At 44.2% G+C, this 13,385-nt stretch overlaps 1 protein-coding gene across 4 annotated transcripts; it reads left to right on the top strand.

The window, feature by feature from the left end:
• Positions 1-956: 956 nt before the first annotated feature.
• Positions 957-12,308, top strand: LOC306712143 (uncharacterized protein). Of its 4 annotated transcripts, none has more exons than XM_079181268.1 (10): positions 957-997; positions 1,672-8,527; positions 8,626-8,713; positions 8,954-9,032; positions 9,121-9,229; positions 9,383-9,514; positions 9,985-10,074; positions 10,264-10,407; positions 10,523-10,707; positions 10,806-12,308. In XM_079181268.1, exons 2-10 carry the CDS (start codon positions 1,673-1,675, stop codon positions 10,972-10,974), a joined length of 7,851 nt encoding a protein of 2,616 aa, XP_079037394.1. In that variant the 5' UTR covers positions 957-997; position 1,672; the 3' UTR covers positions 10,975-12,308. The 4 variants fall into 4 exon arrangements, with proteins under 4 accessions (XP_079037394.1, XP_079037391.1, XP_079037392.1 ...); XM_079181265.1 differs by lacking the exon at positions 957-997 and adding an exon at positions 1,000-1,301; XM_079181266.1 differs by lacking the exon at positions 957-997 and adding an exon at positions 1,000-1,301 and having other exon boundaries at positions 9,124-9,229.
• Positions 12,309-13,385: the final 1,077 nt, after the last annotated feature.

Here is a 13,385-nt window from a genome sequence, read left to right on the forward strand (position 1 = left end):
AGATGCCAAAAGCATGACTCATTTGTGGTATGATGTTGGATGCTCGTGAAATATACAGATGCGTTATTAGCTCTCCAAATATTTAATGGTTTTGTTCCTTCGATATTAACAGATGCTTTAAAGAAAACCACGACTAGGTGCCCTAGAGCTGGTGATTGATAATTAAAGGAACATTTACGAACTTAACACAGAAACAGCTGACTTTAGAGACCTGACATGCAGTGGTTAAAGTATTTAGAAATACTAGTGTATAAATACTCAGTATAAGTCAAAGTCCTGCATTGAAACTCTTCAGTAAGTACAAAATGTTTAGCATTAAAATATAGTTAAAGTACCAAAAGTAAAAGTACTTATTGTGGCCTATTACATTATATCACTGGATTATAATCATTGATGCACAAATGTGTTCATCACTTTCATGTTGCAGGAGCTCATTTTAATTACGTTATATACTTATGGGTAACTTAACCTACAATAATAATCAATTAGCTGATTTATGTTTTATATTAGTAATCTGAATCTGCAGTCATTAAAGCTATAAAATGGCTAAATGTAGTGGAGTAAAGAGCACAATATTTGTCTCTGAAGTGTAGTAGAAGTAGAAAGTAGCATAAAATAAAAAAATACTCAAGTAAAGTACAAGTGTATAAAATCGTTTGGCATTTTATATTTGTATTTCTTATAAATATATTCTACATGCAACTTTTGTTTACATTTTGTCTTACATTATGTATTCCGCATATTATTAACCTTTAACACCAAAACAGGCAGCGAATCATTAATTTGTTTAAATGTGGCACATCTACATCTTTGTCTCTGATAAATAAATAAAGTAGAAACCCTAATTTCCAAAAATGTCCATCTCGGTCGTGCTGGTCTCAAACGGCGCCTGGAGGGCAGCTACGTCACATCCGCCGTTTCCCCCCGGAAGTACAGTTAATTTTTATTCTCAAGAAAAAAAAAAAACACAGCTGTTGTTGAAAAAGAAAACACCAAAGTGAGTTTCATTCACGGATGTCTTGACTTTGTCTTTTCGCAGACGTTAGTAGAGTAAGGCCTCTACTCTGTCTGTCCGCCTCCTGCTTCTACTCACTCGATCAGCGAGTCTCGGTTCGCTCATTTGTTGCGAGTTGGCTGCTGCTAGCGTTAGCTCCCATCACTGTGGACTTCCAGCTAGCGACACTAGCCGCCGCTAGCTAGCTAACTATCCATTCCTGACTGTTTTGCTCAACTCCTGGCGACAAGAATCTCTGTCTGGCTGTCACACTATCGGTAATATACTGAATGTAGATGGCGAATACGTGAGTACATATAGATCGTACATTGTGAGACTCGCTAGCCGCCTGGTTAAACTACGATTTATCACTGTTTATGTTCAACGTTAGCTTTGTGGTTTGTTGGGAAACCCAGGTAACTATTAAAAAGGGGATTGTAGTTCAAACTGATATAATACTAGTGTTGAATTTGGACACAGAGCATTTTTGTCATGTCGTTTGAAGGCATATATTCTGTATTCACCTCAACCTAAAAGTAAAAGAGAAACTGCAGAGTGCCTGGAAGAAAAGTGTTAATCCTGGCTTATTAAATAGAAGTGTTAGCGGTGTGTTGCATCTCCTCTGTTGTCTTGATTTCACACTTCTTATCGGTTATTTTTGTCACATATTTTGACAGAATGCCAGCCCCAAAGAGAGGATCGTCTCCTCATGATTCTCAGCCCAAGATGAGGAAGTTGGATGATGATGGGGAGGATCTGCCATCCAAAACTGCACCAGCTGCCAATAATCGGTCCCTTAAAACAGGAAATACACGAGAAAACACAGCAGACCCAAGGACTAAGAAAAAGCTGTGTACTTCGGCAGAAGGGGGGAATAAGCCCGCCAAGTCATCCAAACAGAGTTCCCCTCCAAAAGATTCCAGCAAAACCTTTTCTGACCCACCCGTCAAAAAAGCCAAGCTCCTGAAAGCCACAAGTGCCTCGTGCGGAGAAGCTCCCTCACAGAAAGTGAACTCCAAAGCTTCCCTGAAGCGAACGGCCTCCACAGAGTCCGAGGATGATTTGAGTAGTGACGGTGGTAAGACTGACCTCTTCAGAGAGAGGGATGATGGCGACAAGGCCCGCTGCATCAGAAAATATTCCAATCGAGTCAAAGCAAAGCGCAAGGTTGAAGAGTCGGTGTCTGACACACAGGAGACGAGCGGAGGGTCGCCATCAGCGCCTGGAGACCCTGTTCAGATGGACCACAATTATGGTAGATTTTCAGATTCAAGCGTGGGAGAGGAGAATCAGGAGGAGAAAAAAGAATCCGCACGGTCTGACACTGAACAACAGAGACAAGGAATGTCAGTTTATTCCGCACAAGCCGAGTCTAAGGAAACGCTTGTCTCTATAGGAGGAGGTGCAAAAGCTAGCACTGGATTTGAGTGTGCAGCTGATGAAAGTAACCACGAGGAATTAAAAAATCCAGACAGCCAAAAGCTCATAGATAATGACACAGAAGCATCATGTAGAGAAATATTGGACTCTCTCACTGCAGCAGTTGCAGGTTCGGCTTGCATCACGTCTAAGGCGGGGGATAATGAAAGGACGGACTTTGCCACCCAAAGCCAAAAGGATGTAGATAACGAATTGCCTGCAACGTCAGTGGAAACACTATATTCTAGTACTGGAGAGGCAAATCCAGGCAGTGAAGGTGAAGTGCAGGTAGATGAAAGGACAGCTTGTAGAAGTCAGACAGATGTGAGCGGTGAAACTGAAACAAAAGAGACGACAGAGTCTGCTTCTGAGGAGATAGAGCTGGATGTCAAATGTAGGAGCAAGGAAGGACAGCAGGAAGTGATGGAAGCAGCCAGCGTCTCTGCAGACCACCGTGGTGCAGAAGATAAAGCGTTGTCAAACAAAACAAACTCTGCATCAGAAGAGATCCTGGTAGGAGGCAGTAATCCAGAAAGTCAGAGTGAGGAAAATCTAACAGAGACTCCAACAGACCTCAGTGTCAAAATTCAAGTTACCATCAAAGAGGAATCGAAATCGGAGGATCAAGTGAGCCATGAAGTACCAGGTACAATTACCAACTCATGTGACGGTGTGAACAAACTAGTCCGAAGGTCTGAAGAAAAGCTGGAAGAAAGTGAAAGGAGAGGCGTGGAGTTCCTGTTGACTCCGACTGTTGCTGGTCTTGGGTCTTTTGCTGAGCTACAACTGAGCCAAGAGGTGCCGGACAAAACAACTGACAGCCGTACTGAAGTACTGACACCAGATAGTGAGTTAGTTCCAGAGCTAAATCAAAGCGAGCTGCTCTCCGATTGTGTCGTAGTCTCAGAGGTTCCGACTGATGTGGACATGCGGACTAAAATAACACCAGAGGAGAGGTCTGACTCGGCACCTGAAGAGGATAAACAAAACCAGGGAAACCACAAAGTTGAAGACCACATTACAGGAATACCTGTCGAAGTCAAAGAAGATGCAATGACGAGTAAAGAAGAAGAAAAGGAGATGAACTTTGAATGTGCCACTGCAACACCACAGCAGGAGATTTCTTATCAAGTGGCTACAGTGGAAATACAAAGTCAGAATAACCAGGGTGTCAGTGAACGTGCCACAGCCATATCTACAGAATTGAATGAGGATCGTGTGTTCAATTCTAGAATAACTGAAAATGAAGACGAGAACTTTGAATGTACTAGGAGTGGACCTGAGAGACAGACTACAGCGGCATCAGAGATTTCTAATCCTGCAGCTACAGTGGAATTACAAAGCCAGGAGAGACCAGGAGACAGTGAACGCACCACGGACATGTCCGATAAAGCACAGAAACATCCAGTTGCGAATTGTCAGAACGCCAAAGGTGAAGGCAGGGTCGATGCTGAATGTGTTGCTGCTACCGAGAGTCAAATAGAAGCGACTACAAGGACATCAGAGGAAACTAACGTTGTGTCTACAGTGGAAGTAAAAAGTCAGGAGAACAGGGAATCTACCACACACATGTCTGCTGAACATCATGAGGATCATAAGGTTGAAAATATGGAAAAAGAAAACAAGGTGAGCTTTGAATCTGTGACTGTACCAGAGAGTCAAATCGAAATGGAAACTCAGACTACATCGACATCAGAGGTTTCAAATCCAGTTGAAATGGACAAAAGCCAAGTAGAAGTGGACATGCATACTACAACAGCATCAGAGGAGATATCTAACACAGCACCTACAGTGGAAATACTAATTCAGAAACGTCAAAATGAAGTAAATGTGGAGACTGCAGCAGAATCAGTGGAGATTTCTAACATGGCGATGGTAGAAACACAGGCTCAGAAGAGCCCAGAAGTCATCGATCCTGCTGTATTGACTGAACGTCATGGGGAAGAAAACAAGCTGAGCTTTGTGACTGTATCAGAGAGTCGAATCGGAATGGAAATGCAGCCTACATCGACATCAGCGGTTTCAAATCCAGCCGCTTCAGTGGAAATGGAGAAAAGCCAAGTAGAAGTGGACATGCAGGCTGCAACAGCATCAGAGGAAATATCTAACACGGCACGTACAGTGGAAATACAAAGTCAGAAAAGTCCAAATGAAGTGATTTTAGCGACACCAGTGGAGATTTCTGACATGGCGCCTACAGTAGAAACAAAGGCCCAGAGGAGCCAAGAAGTCATCGAACCTGCAACAGACATATCTGAGAAAGATCAAGAAGGTCTAATGATTCAGACTCCAGAGAGAAATGGAAATGAAAACAAGGTTATCACAGAAAGTGTCAGTGCACCTGAGAATCAAAGAGAAGTGGATTTGCAGACGACGGCAACACCAGAGGAGACTTCTCATCAGACAACTGTAGTAGAAACACAAAACCAGAGAAGACTGAAGGTCAATAAACTCACTACAGATGCTGAAGTACTTCAAGAAATTATTGATGCCAATACTGAGAGTGAAGAAAACGTGGAAAAGGTTATTGCAGAACGTGCGGATGCCACTGAGAATCAAACAGAAATGGACGCGCAAACAACAGCAACGCTAGAGGAGCTTTCTAATCCACCACCTACAGTGGAAACACAAAGCCCTGGAAGCCGGGACGTTAGTGAACTCAACACACAAGGTCAAACAGATCTAGTGAGCATAAGTTGTGAGCGTAAGGAAAATGAAGACGAGGTTAACGCTGAATGTGTTGATGTTCCAGAGGTTCAAATAAATATGGAAACTTCTACAACGCCAGAGGAGGTTTCTGAAGCAGCAGAACCGCAAAACCAAGGTATGGAGGATGTCCATGATCCCGCCGTGGTCTTATCAAATCAAACTCACAAGCCTCTTCTGATGGCTGAAAGTAAGGATAGTGAAAACATGCAGACAGACCAGAGTGCTGATGATAGCCAAGTGGATATGGATGTAATTAGTGGATCAATAGGAGGGGTAGATTCTGCTTTAGAAGAGGAAACAAGGAGACAAGTGATTAATGAGGTTAAAGAGGAGGCAGCAATCATTTCCTCTGATGATGTTGTCGCTGTCGGTAATATTGAAGGACACACAGAAGGAACAGGAAGCAATGAAGTGATAGTTTTTGTTTGTGGCCAACCAGACGACGTTGATATTGTAATTCAGGCGTCAGACGAGCAGATTAAGACGGTTAATCAGTCAGAGGTTGAGATTCATGAAAACCAGATAGTGTATGAGCCCATTAGCAGTCCGGAAAGTAACGACGAGAGAGAGATTTCTACAGCATCGGAGAACCACAACGGTGTGTCTTTACTGGACATACAGAGCACCCAGCAGATGGAAGGAGTTTCGCCTACTAATGAAGGAAACAGCTGTAACAAACAACTGGAAAATGAGGAAAATGCCAAGCAACCAGTTTGCGTCTCAGACGGTCAAGAAGTTGAAATGGAAGCACAAACGGTCCGAGTGCCAGAGAGCCGTGTCCCTGCACAGTTGGAGCAGAGTAACACGAATGACGATGTGAAACAAGTTGCAGTGATCAGCTCTAGCGATGACATCAGCAGGCCAGATGGCCAGTCAGGAGATGCCCCAGAAACAAGTGGAAGCAATGGGTCTCCAGACTGCGTCAGTGCCACAGAGCTTCCTGAGCACGTGCAGGAGGACTCCGGACTTCAGGAGGTTTCAGACGTCACGGTGACAACGACTACAGCCACCACCAAAGCCGAAATGCCAGATAGCACATCTGAGGAGTTTGTGATCTTAGAACCGATCCAAGAGGCTGAAATTCACTTCGATATTGTCACTCAAGCAGCGGCCGAATCGGGTTTGTCGGACTCTCTTTTGGAGCAGGTGAATCCAGACAGTGCTCTGGAAGGTGACACGGAAAATGAAATGATTTTAAATGGTTCCCAAGAAACCGCCTTCCCTGAGGCGGAAGTGCAGCAATGTGAAACAACTGATGAGATCAAAGTGACGAATTCAAGCGAGGTTTTAGATCAGGGGAGCAGGATTGAGACAGAAATCTCAACCGAGGAAGGTGTTGAAGTTCCTGAAAATTGTGATCAAAGCCAGCAACCCTCATCCGCCATGATGGACAGTAATACCTCAGAGATTGATATGGCAAACTCTCACGGTCACGTCACGAATGAAAGCTGCAGTGCACTGGTGATGGAGAACGCTGAGGGTAATTTGGACCTACAAGAAGTGCAGATTCTGGAGGATATCGAGATCGGCCGTGAGATCGTAGTAGCAGAAGAAGAGGATGATGAAGATAGTGACATTGCAATAATAGAACAACCCCAGGAAAGACCCGAGGCAGCCCCCCCTAAAGAGTCTGAGAAAACGGTTAATGAGAAAACTAAAGACGACACTAGTGGGACCAGCTTGAAGCAAAACAGCACAGCTGAAAAGACTGAAGATGATAAAAAGAGACAGGGGGCAGAGAAACCGAAGAAACAAGAAATGAACACGCAGGCCAGAACCAAAGCCCGTCTGGCAGCTCTGGCCGAGCAAAAGGCTGCTGCCTCTAAGAGGACGGCGAACAGACAGCAGCTGAACCTCTTAGCTCTGTGTCAGGAGATCGCAGAGGACATTGCTACAGACAGCATGCTGTTGAAGAGGATAGAAGAAGAGAAACAAGCGGCGGCGGCAGGAAAAGCAGCAGCAGCAGCAGCAGCAGCCAAGAGCGAAGCAAGCAAGAAGGATAGTCCACCTGTCAACACACAGGAGGCAGACCCTGTTATAGTTGCGACTCCTGCTGGACCAGAAGGGAGCTCTGCTTTGGTGACCCCTGCTTCAGAGGCATCTACAGCCAAGCCCTCGACGGACGTTTCAGCTGAGGCCAAGCCTCCCGCAGAGGCGGCTCCGGTGGCTCCGGTGGCTCCAGAGCCTCCAAAGAGGCGTTTCTTCGTCACACAGATTTCTGTGCCACTGAAAGCCCACGAGAAAAAGAAGCTAACCAGATATCAAAGACTAAGACAGGTTGAACTGCAGAGAGAGAAAATGTCCTGGGCACGTGTAAAGAAACTTAAATCCGACCAAGCAAATCAGATGTTTTCAGACATGGATTGGCAAGTACCCCTGTCTACATCCTCTCCATTCTCAGTGAGTGCTGTGACCACGGCTCCTCCACCTGCAGCAAGTCCATCAAAAACACCTCTCCCAAGTCCTGCCTCAACTAGCAAGCCGGCAACACCCACGCCAGAAGTCCCTAAGGTTGACCCTCCTAAGCCGGAACCCAGTACGGCTGAGCCCACTAAAACGGAAACCTCCAAAAGTGAACCCAATAAACCTGAACCTGACAAAGCGGACGCCTCCAAAACTGGGACTCCGAATGCTGGAACCCGTAAATCCACAAGGCAAACTAAGGCTCAAACTCTTAAAGAGACCCCTGCTCCGGCGCCCGCCCCAAAAGTGACCAGATCGGCCGGCAAGAGGACGCTCCCGGCGGTACCCCCGCCCATGCCCAACGGAGTTAATGCGCCAAAACAGAAGCCTGTTGAGTACAAGCCATACAGACCCAGGCCCAAGTATTCTTTTGATGACTTTCAACTGGATGATGACCCATTACCAGTAGCTGCAACAAAGCCCGGCCTTCAGTCGAGGCCCGCGCAGCAGACACGACCGAATGCAGCTCAATGTAGACCCACAGTTTCATCACATCTCGCCCACCAGGCGAAACTCAAAGCTCAGACCACACCTGCTGGACAGATCTCAGGTCATTCAAAGCCCGCCGTCGCAGCCTCGGCTCAGTCAAAGCCTGCCGGTTCCGCCGCTCCACAGTTGCCGTCCGCCGTTGCAACAACACCCCAGTCAAAGGCCACCGCTACTGCCGCAGCTTCTTCCAAACACGGACCTTCGGTTAAAGCTCAGATGAAGTCTCCTGTTTCGACGACGCCCCGTTCAAGAGCTGTGTCAGCTGCTCCGGGTCAGTCCAAGCCCGCTGCTTCTGCGTCACCGCAGTTAAAGCCTGTTGGAAGTGCAGCTCAGCTCAAGCTAATGACATCTCAGGCTGCTGGTTCATCCACACCCTCTGCTTCTACGGCCGATGGTGGTTCAACGCCCCAGAAAACCCCAAATGCACCATCATCGGAAGATGGCAAATGCAAGGTAACTGAAAAATACATCTTGCCATAATGGGTGTCACTAACTGCATTTTGGAAGAAAGATGTTACTCATCCTCTGTCTCTTTTTTTTTTTCTTCTTAGGATACAGCTGATCCCACCTCTGCCATTCCCTCTGCAGACGGCTCGAAAGTGTCAGATGACGCACTGAAGAGTGAAGAAAAGCCTGCAGGTATGCATTTATTTACAGTTGGCGGTATTTTTTTAAAATGTTGTCACATTATTTCATGGTATCACTGTTATCACAGGATTATGAAAAAACATCCTACTATGTTTATATTAAGATATTAATTATCAAGAAGACGGTTTAATCGATATCGTGTCACAGTTGCTGCTTATTACATGACAACACAGAGATTTAGATTTACAAAATGTGCACTGGTGTTTACGGATCTTTTTCCTTTTCTTACAGTCACTGGCGTTGATCCTTCTCCGGAGTATAAGACAGAAACAGTCGATTCAGCCGAGAAGACACCGGAAGAACCTCGAGAGTAAGAAGTTTCTCTCAAGTAAAATTGACATGTTTTTTCCCTCTTGCAGCAGGGATCTGAGGTAACGTGACGTGTGTTTGTATCACAGCAGAGCAGCGGAGCCGCAGGATGCCAGGACTCCTCTCTCTGATGCCTGTCTGCAAAAAGAAGTCAAGAAGCTAAAGGAGGCTGACAAAGATGGCACCCAAACCATTATTGTGAGCATCTGTCTGTTATTATTAATATTATTATACAGGGTATAGCAAGTAAACTAGAGGTCAGAAGTTGCACATTACTCCGCGTATTGGTTGTGTATATTGGCAGGATGTACATAAATACAAGGAGTGATCTGTGTGTTCTTTGTCTCGTAGGATGCAGGGCAGAAGCACTTTGGAGCGGTGGCCTGCAGCGTGTGTGGGATGCTCTACTCTGCTGCCAACCCTGAAGATGAATCCCAACATTTACTCTTCCACAACCAGTTCATCAGCGCTGTCAAATATGTGGTGAGAGGAGGTTTCCTCTTATGACGTGTCTTATTATTTGTCTTGCCTACTGTCTCACAACGTTGACTCATCAGGGCAATACACAGACGCATCGAGCATCACACCAAGTGGAGTAGTTTATTTGAATTCGCCAAATAAATCACCAAGAGGTAGATTAATCTGAACCAATTACAGGAAACTACTGTATATATGTGGCATGTACTCAGATGCCTCCTCAGTATTATGTATCTTGAGTGTATAAAACATAACTGGAGAAAACAAGTCTCAAATATAATAATGATTACACTTTTGATGAAACAAAAGTAGATCAATGTGGTATAAACAGTTACAGTATTTACTATAATGAAGTATGCGCATTTACAATATCGGTAGCTTATAAGAAGTTACTGTATTTATCAAATGAGGAACATGAATGCCTCATGAGGACAATAAAAACAATCCTTACATCTTTTTTCCCCTCATTTTTTCAGGGATGGAAAAAAGAGAGGATACTGGCAGAGTATCCTGACGGCAAGATCATTCTCGTCCTGCCAGATGATCCCAAATATGCTATAAAGAAGGTACAGTATGTTAACAGGGACCTTTGCCATTAAAGGATTATTTAACGTTGGTGCTTAAGCAATTAAAGTATATTTAGTTTTCGGTGTGGAAACGTAGTTAAACACTAGGTCATCGTTTTTTGGTTGTATCCTTTAGAGCCACAAACAGCATATTATTTCTTGACTACACAGTAACTGTTTGTTTCTCAGGTGGAGGAGATCAGGGAGATGGTGGACAACGACCTCGGCTTCCAGCAGGTGGAGACCAAGTGTCCCTCTCAGACCAAGACCTTCCTCTTCATCTCCAACGACAAGAAAGTGGGTGGATGCCTTATAGCGGAGCACATACAAGAGGTAAGCGGCCGCAGTCTCGTGTCATCGGCACATGTTCATCATGTCAAAACAACAATAATAGAATGCCAGAGTGCATCTTAGCTTTATCTAAGCTGAGCCTCGTGAATGATCACAGGGATACAGGGTGATCGAGGAGCCAACGCCCGAGGGTTCAGAGGGAGAAAAGGTGATGTTTGAGCGTCAGCGAGCCTGGTGCTGCTCCACAACGGCGGAGCCGGCCATCTGTGGCATCAGCCGCATCTGGGTGGTCAACATGATGAGACGCCAGGGCATCGCCTCCCGCATGCTCGAGTGCCTCAGGTCAGTGTGTCTTCAAAAAAACAACAACACACCAACGTCTGATGTTTATATCACCTCAAAAACAAATTGACACCCTCATTGTTGCTTTTCTCGCACAGGAACGACTTCGTATACGGTTCATACCTGAGCAAAGACGAGATTGCTTTCTCCGACCCCACGCCTGATGGAAAACTCTTTGCCACGCATTATTTTGGCACCTCTCAGTTTTTGGTTTATAACTTTGTGAGTGGAACGAACTCGTCCCAGCCCAACACTGATGCAGTATGACAGTCTTCAGGAAAGGTAACGATGGATTTGACTGAGACGCCCACTGACCAACGGGAGGCGCCATCTCCAAACGGTGTCTGATGCAGAATCTGTATTTGCGTTACAATTAAAAAAAAAAAAAACTGTAAATTACTCCTTTGGTTTAAATCTCAGGATGAAAACAACAAGGTGTTGTTGAAACATTTTATTAATTCACCCTTTAATCCCTCCCCGAATAGTATTTTGAAACAAAAGAGTATTTTTCTTTATACATTTTTAAGTAAACAATTGGTTTTATTCGAAGTATAGAGTTTACATGCATGACCTGACAGCAATAGAAAACAAAGAGCATTTCATTGTTTTTTTTGTTTTTATCCCTGAGAAACATAAGGTTGCATTAAATAAAACGGTTATTTTAGAGTTTTGTCCTCATTCAGTTTGAATGTTTTTTAACTACATGATGTAAACTACGTGTACATTGATTTTTTTTAAATCATCTCTTGACAGTTAAAAGTGACGCTGCCTTCGTCTGAGGTTGTGTAATAAGCAGCAGCGATAATAAAGGTCACAACTACACGATTTCTAATGAGTGGTTAAAGTTGTCCCCCCCCCCCCCCCCTTTCCATGATTTCACCGTCATGTTTCATTGTAACATTTCAAACGGATGGTCCAAACCAGGAGCGACTCATTTCAACAATCTGGTTGAAGAGATGTGGGTTAGAAATGTAGCTTGGGCATTAATTGTGTGCTCTAAAAAAATTTTTTTTTAGATCACCTCGCCTGAAACGTTGTGTTTTTCGAGCTGAGCCATAAACTATTCACCGTTTAGCAGGGCATTGTAGCCGTTACCGTGTGAGTGCTGTCTTATAATTTCACCGAGGCTGTCTATTGCTTTGTTTGTGCCTGAATGAATAATGTGTGACTTCAGATGTTGATTTGTTTTCTTAGCCATGCGGCATGGCCTTTTATTGAGTTAGTGTAGAGTATCATCCTCCTATTCCTTAGTAACAACAAATTAAAATGTGTATCAGATTATCATGTAGAGTTATGCGTACTATGACGACATTTTATAATGGATGAGCACGGTCTTGAGGCCCAGGTGGTAACTGGTATTGGAGCGATGGTAAATGTCATCCAGGTTCAGCCTTTACGATTGCAAACGGGAATATTTGCTGAGCGAGCGGTTGAGATGAACCTCTACACCCCTCTCAACACAGATTTACAGTATCATTGTAATCCATCCCTTATTTTCTTCTTCCTTTTTCAAGCAGTTGCTTTTAGAAAGATGTGTCGTGTAAGAAAAATACATTTGATTTATACGAAGCTGTTATGTAAATATTTATTTAAATAATAAACGATTTAAAACCTTTTCCCGCTTGCTCGGTTCTCTTCTTGGAAGAAACATGTGATCTGAGCTTTGACATACATTTACTGCTGTCCCCATAACTCCTGTTGTTGTGTTGGTCACCAATGCCATCTAGTGGACGTTGCTGTTTGTGTGTCAGTGGCATTTGAAAGTTTTTACTGAGCACTATTTAGCTGTGAATATACTCATTATCTCCAGAATGAAAATTAATATAATTTGTAGCTTTTTAAGACACATTCACGTTTTGAGATAAGTGTAAAAAAGCGGAAATTGTCTGGCTGTTTTCTCTTTGTAGTTGCAGATGTAAACATTCCCCTCTTAGTGCATTCCTCGACACTCCTGTCACAACACGGACCAGCTCGATGGCAACTTCTGAGAAACAAAACAACCTAAGAACAACATGGATACTTCCTCAGGCAGAGAGTGAGAAAACAGCTCCCACTGATCAGCAGGAGAAAACAACCCAGCGGAGCTTCCTAAGGTATCTTTAACGCACCGGTCACCTTGGCCTGTTGACTTGCTCTTGACGCTCGGATGCTCTCGCTCTGACTTTCCCCTAAATGCACACTATGTTAAACCCAATACAGAATCCACCGGAATTCAACTGGAGTCTGGGAAAAAAGGTCATCACAAAGTAGAGAATACTCAACAGTTGTAAATACACACTTTTATTCTCACACATTAATTTAAAGAGACAAAAATGTCCCAGCTGCCACATTGAAACCAGAAAACCATCTATCCTAATTATAAAGGTCAGGTTATTGTAGATACATATTAAGCTATGGTTACTTAGTGAAAGTCAATGATTTATTTACACTTTAGACAAAACATACAAAACATTAAATCAAGCATCAGCGTATTTACTGACAATTTCTACAATTTGCCCTCAGCCTGTGTCGTGTTCAGTTGCTCTTTCTAAGCATGACCTGAACTTCATCCCGGCCCTGAGCTGCGACCGCAAACTGACACTGTTCAGTTCACGCAGTGCGGATTGGCCTCGCTGCCTGACATCTGCAGGGACTTGATCTGTTTTAAGAGCTTTAAAACAAGATTACAGTAATGCTCC

Source organism: Pholis gunnellus (assembly GCF_910591455.1).
Source record: "Pholis gunnellus genome assembly, chromosome: 20".
Classification (NCBI taxonomy): domain Eukaryota; kingdom Metazoa; phylum Chordata; class Actinopteri; order Perciformes; family Pholidae; genus Pholis; species Pholis gunnellus.

Bases quoted from the DNA above. Each gene is read 5' to 3' on its own strand.
- LOC306712143 (XM_079181265.1), top strand. The intron at 9,033-9,120 runs GTAAGAAGTTTC...TTTGTATCACAG, and splicing joins ACACCGGAAGAACCTCGAGA to CAGAGCAGCGGAGCCGCAGG. The intron at 10,708-10,805 runs GTCAGTGTGTCT...TTTCTCGCACAG, and splicing joins CGCATGCTCGAGTGCCTCAG to GAACGACTTCGTATACGGTT.